The following is a 5,886-nucleotide window of genomic DNA, read 5'->3' as shown; positions in this document are numbered from 1 at the left end:
CTAAGGGAGAACTGTTAAGTTGTTTCCGTAATAAACATTTTTCTCATTTGTAATAATGTAGTCTTGTTCTTTGGGGAGCTGAGGTGGAGGGAGGAAGGAAACGGTTTTCTCAGAGAATAAAAGCTATCCATTTCTAACTGAGCTCATTATTTCTGGCTTGCTATTTCAAAGTTACTTAACATAGAAATGTCTTGTATGGACTTCCCTGGTGGTGCAGCGGATAAGAATCCGTCTGCCAATGCAGGGGACATGGGTTCGATCCCTGGTCCAGGAAGATCCCACATGCCGTGGAGCAACTAAGCCCGTGCACCACAACTACTGAGCCTGCACTCTAGAGCTTGTGAGCGACAACTACTGAGCCCGTGTGCCACAACTACTGAAGCCCACGTGCCTAGAGCCTGTGCTCCGCAACAAGAGAAGCCACCGCAATGAGAAGCCCGCACAGCCCGCACACCGCAACGAAGAGTAGCCCCTGCTCACCACAACTAGAGAAAAGCCCACAGACAGCAATGAAGACCCAATGCAGCCAAAAATAAATTAAAAAATTTTTTAAAAAGTTCTTGTGTTACATTAGAAATAGCTTAAAATATTTTTTCTTATAATCTTAATGAATTTAAGGCACGTGCAGATTTTAGCTGTGGACATCTTAATACCGTCACTGTTTGTTAAAATACAATTTAAAAGGGGCTTCCCCCAGGACATGGAAGCAACCAGTGTCCATCAACAGATGAATGGATAAGGAAGATATGGCACATATATAAAATGGAATATTACTCAGCCGTAAAAAGAAATGAAATTGTTATTTGTAGTGAGGTGGATAGACCTAGAGACTGTCATACAGAGTAAAGTAAGTCAGAAAGAGAAACAAATACTGTATGCTAACACATAAATACGGAACCTTAAAAAAAAAGGTTCTGAAGAACCTAGGGGCAGGACAGGAATAAAGATGCAGATGTAGAGAATAAAAATGCAGATGTAGAGCATGGACTTGAGGACACGGGGAGGGAGAAGGGTAAGCTGGGAGGAAGTGAGAGTGGCATAGACATACATACACTACCAAATGTAAAATAGCTAGCTAGTGGGAAGCAGCTGCATAGCACAGGGAGATCAGCTGGTGCTTTGTGTGCACCTAAAGGGATAGGATAGGGAGGGTGGGAGGGAGATGCAAGAGGGAGGGGATATGGGGATATGTTTATACATATAGCTGATTCACTTTGTTTTACAGCAGCAACTAACACAACATTGTAAAGCAATTATACTCCAATAAAGATGTTAAAAAAAAATAAAAGGGGCTTTCCCTGGTGGCACAGTGGTTAAGAATCCACCTGCCAATGAAGGGGACACAGGTTCGAGCCCTGGTCCAGAAAGATCCCACATGCTGCAGAGCAACTAAGCCCGTGTGCCACAAGCTACTGAGCCTGCGCTCTAGAGCCCGCAAGCCACAACTACTGAGCCCATGTGCCACAACTTCTGAAGCCTGTGCGCCTAGAACCCGCACTCTGCAACAAGAGACGCCACTGCAGTGAGAAGCCCACGCACCGCAACGAAGTGTAGCCACACTAGCGAGAGCCCGCACATGGCCAAAAATAAAAATAAATTTTAAAAAATTATTTTTAAATACAATTTTAAAAAGACATGTTTCATATGTATAGTTTTATCAGAAAACAAGAACAGGATACAAAAAGGAGGGAAGGTTGTAAAAGATTAATGATGGCAGTGCTTGGGGTTCAGACGGCCTCCTCCCCACGCCTGCGCACACCTACCCGAGGCCACGATGCCGGCCTCAGCGACCCCAGAGCCCGTTCTAACTCCTTCGGGCGAATGCCCCTTTGAGCAAAGAAAGCCCTTTACACAGGCAGCAGTGAGATTAGAGGATTTCCCCTTCATATTGCGACTTTCCACTACTTAAACAGGCGCACACTTGCTATCCGCTGCCCTTTGGAATGTGGGTGAGCAGTGGCCGGCGAGAGACTCGGCGTGGGGGGCGGTGCGACCGGAAGTCCCGCCCCACCGAAGTGCGCCGGGTATTCTCGGCGGGAAACCAGGTCGGGCGTCGTGCAAGGCGGGCGGCGAGGGAGAAAGGGCGAATCCCAGGGCGCTGCGACTTAAGGGTAAAGGCCACGGCCTCCACTCCCTGCGCGTTTGGGTCCTGCCTCAGCCCCGCCTCGGAACCCGCCCGTCGCCTCCTGTGGAAGGTCTGGGCCGGAGAACGCCCCGCTCTAACCTTCTTAACCGACCCACATGAGGGGATGGGGCGATGAGGCCTTTCTGAGGAGGCGGTTGCCCCGGGCTGAGGCCCGCACAGGGAAAAAGAGAATTGTCACGTACCACTTAGGCGGCTAGAGCCTGGCCGATTGTACTCCAGAATTCTCGGGCTCCTCCCTAGGTGGTTCTGATGTATGAAGTGGGTGGGCGCTGCTGGGGCAGTTGTTTCTCAGATCGGGGGGTGGGAACCTGTGTTCCGCATCACCTGAGGGGGAGGGCACGTTAACGGGACGGACATTCAGACCCACCCGCTGCCCTGCCGGTGAATCGCCCGTGGTGGAGCCGGCCTCGGGTCGCTAACGAGCGGCCACGTCCCTGCAGGAGTTGGAGAACCCTGGTCTAGGAGGGAAGGGCCCGAGGGACCACCTGTGCTCTTCAAAAGGAGTTCCTCCAGCTCTTTAGGTGAGCCAGGTCGTGGTGTTAATGAGCGCAAATGGACGAAACAGGGTGGAGTTAGTCTTCTCTCCTGGGAAAGATGTCTATCGGTTACCTGTGGAAACTGGGATGAGGTGATGAGGATGAATGCGGAACGGCTGCTCCAGTCTCCTGAGGCCGGGAGTGTTGATGTTGTAGTGAAATGGCTCCTGGTACCCTCAGCCTGTTTCTGGACCTGATCGACTGTTTTTTCTCAGTCTAAACTATTGTAACAGAAAGTTTACGTTACATTACTTGCATCTTGGCCGTTTCTCCCTTGCCTCTCCTACTTTAGGGGAAAGTTTCCACTTGGTATGAGCCCAAGCTGGGATCCACTGTCAACAACTTAGTGGTGGCAGATATGGTGGGATTTTCAGCCCTGCCAGCCTTATGCACAGAAAGATGTCATTTATCTTTCAGATATTTTGAGGGTGCTATTTAGATTTCAAAAAGCTTTTCATGTTAACATTTTCTAGGCCACGTAAAAGAGGAATGTTCAGCTCATTTTCTTGCTTAAATTTGAATTTAACAGTAGTGTTTTGGGGAATTGATTGAGCGCAAACTGTAAGTAGGATAGTTTCTTCCTGTTACCGGGAAAAAAAATCCCTTTTTCCCCCTGTGAGAATACAGTAAATAATTTTGAAATCTTGTTCATGGCAGTCTGCATCTATTCACTAAGTTACTGAAAATACTTAATAATATGTTTTATTGGGCAGATGATTTTGTTCTTGGGATTATACTATATTTTATACTTTTAAATATAATTTTATAGTTATCCCTCCCTTAGAAGTCATAACTTGTCCTTTGCTGTGAATGTTTTTAAGCATGTAGCAGGTAAATAGATGACTTGTATTAATGCTACTAGATATTTGGCAAACTTTATCTTATTTTACTGTGCAAAGTAACCATTTATTAGAAAACAGTATAAGAAAGACAGGCAAAGGGGAACAGAAGGTAGTTTGTGTTGTCAGCTTCAATTTAAAACATATCCCTCTTTAAATATGAAAATTATATTAAAAAGCAGAATAGATTGACTAATTAAAATTAAGGAGATAGTCCTTAAACTCCCTCACAAAGCAAAAACCTCCATGTGTGGTACGTCTTTTTTTTTTAACAGGCTGTTTTTTAATCTAGTCTTTTTCCAAATCCTAACCCATTTGCTCAAAGATAATGCAGCCTTTAAAAAAGGATGTAAATTTTCCTGTAAATTTTCATTTATATATAGTATAAATGAAACAGACATATAGTATGTTTGTTTATAATATGTCTCCAAATTATATGTAGGAGGCAGTATAACAAGATAAGAGTGTAGCCCTTGCCTCAGATTTTCTTGGTTCCCATTCTAGCTCTGGCACTTACTAGCTGTTTGAACTTGAGCAAATTGTTTACTTTCTCCTCATCTATCTTTATCCTTACAGCTCCCTTGTAGGGTTATTGTAAAGACTAAAAAGATAGTATTTATAAGGTTTATAGGGGTTTATAGAGCCTGGTCTATCATTGGGCTTGCTGAACATTAGAAGCTTCTATTATAAAACTCGTGAAAAATGAAAAACAGTGAAATAAAACACCACCAGCTAAAGACAACAAGTGTTAATATGTTGCTCTTTTCCATCAAGTTTTATTTTATGTTTGCCTCTACATAATTGGGGTCATACTGTAGATAAAATTTTGAGTCTTGCTCTTTTGATTACATTGTTTTTGTTGTTGTTTTTTTTTTTTTTTTTTGGCGGTACACAGGCCTATCACTGTTGTGGCCTCTCCCGTTGCGGAGCACAGGCTCCGGACGCACAGGCTCAGCGGCCATGGCTCACGGACCTACCCGCTCCGCGTAATGTGGGATCCTCCCGGACCGGGGCACGAACCCGCATCCCCCGCATCGGCAGGTGGACTCCCAACCACTGCGCCACCAGGGAAGCCCTTGATTACGTTGTATCATAAGCATTTTTCCATACTGTCAAACATTTCAAGTAAATGTCAATATTCTTGTAACAATATCCTGTCCTGTGGATATACTATGATGTACCTACCCATTCCTTTTTAAATGGAATATTTAGGTTAAAAAAATGACAAAACTAGTAAATATTTGTATATTACTTTATAAAAGATTCTCATATTTATCATTAAATTTTTTGTTTGGGAATTTTCAGTTTGAGAGTTAAAATGAAAGAAAGGATAATTAACTATCTCTCTTTAACCACCCAGTGCTTTAGTAAATAAGAATTTTAGAGTTTTGTGAGTCCTGAATTATAGCTCTAAGAAATTAATTGGACTCTGATGTATTTTTCTAAAAAATCAGTTTAGCATTTTAAAGAATGTGAGAGGCCGTATCAGGGTTGCCAGTTATTTTTAAAATTCATCTAATGAATATAAACAGAGGTTTAAGCTTGAAAATAACCATGAGTTGTTAGAAAAAATTTTAGTATTAAGCTAAGCTTGTGAAGAGAAATGCACATCTAAAGAGTGTGTGCATATTTGTGTTTTAAACCTCTGGTTCATGGAGGAGTGCCCAATCTGAAATCATGGGATAAAAATTTACAGAAAAGAAAATAAGGAAGGAGAACCAGAAGTGGAGCAACTAGATTCAGTCAACCAATCATTCCTGTGTTTGTTTAATAAAATGTGTTGAATGCCTGTAGTACTTGAGTGCGAGGTGCATTTATGTATGTTTTCAAATTTAATTCTTGTAACAACTCTATGAAGTTGGAAATTTATATTTTACAGATGAGGAAACTGAGCCTTAGAGAGCTTAAGCATACCTAATACCACACACCTAATAAGTTTCAGATTCAATCTTTGCTCTTCTGGTTTGAGAAAACTATTCTTTTCCTACCCCTTTGCATATATAATTTTGGAATTCTCAAAATTGATTTAAATTGAGAAAATACCTTTATCTTATAGATGAAATATAGGTAAAAGAATGCAGACAAGCATGGAAAGTGAGGACACAAAGAAAATACAAGGTGAGAAATTTATGGATCATATATCTAGAATTTGTTTTATAGTGTATTTGTGGGATATACTGCAGATTATCTGACAGGCTCCAGGAAATAAAAGAATTATTCAGCAATTTACATGAATATTTATTAAGCATCTACTCTGTGCCTGTCACACTGACTTCAGGAAACTGACATTCTAATGGGAGATGGCATGTTGATAATTAGAATATCATATGATAGCTGATTTAATGGAGGTATATATAAGAACAGT

At 42.2% G+C, this 5,886-nt stretch overlaps 1 protein-coding gene across 1 annotated transcript in view; it reads left to right on the top strand.

The window, feature by feature from the left end:
• Positions 1–5,608: 5,608 nt before the first annotated feature.
• The window catches only part of TERB1 (telomere repeat binding bouquet formation protein 1), a gene marked incomplete at both ends in the record, with an annotated part of 43,027 nt that continues 42,749 nt past the window's right edge, over positions 5,609–5,886 (top strand). Inside the window, one exon of the mRNA XM_082677514.1 lies at positions 5,609–5,639. Within this exon, the coding sequence (XP_082533640.1) occupies positions 5,609–5,639 (31 nt within the window). The remainder of the gene's footprint in view (positions 5,640–5,886) is intronic.

The sequence above is a fragment of the Grampus griseus genome (genome assembly GCF_964374135.1).
Source record: "Grampus griseus genome assembly, chromosome: 19".
Taxonomy (NCBI): domain Eukaryota; kingdom Metazoa; phylum Chordata; class Mammalia; order Artiodactyla; family Delphinidae; genus Grampus; species Grampus griseus.
This window is presented reverse-complemented; position numbering and strand designations above follow the sequence as displayed.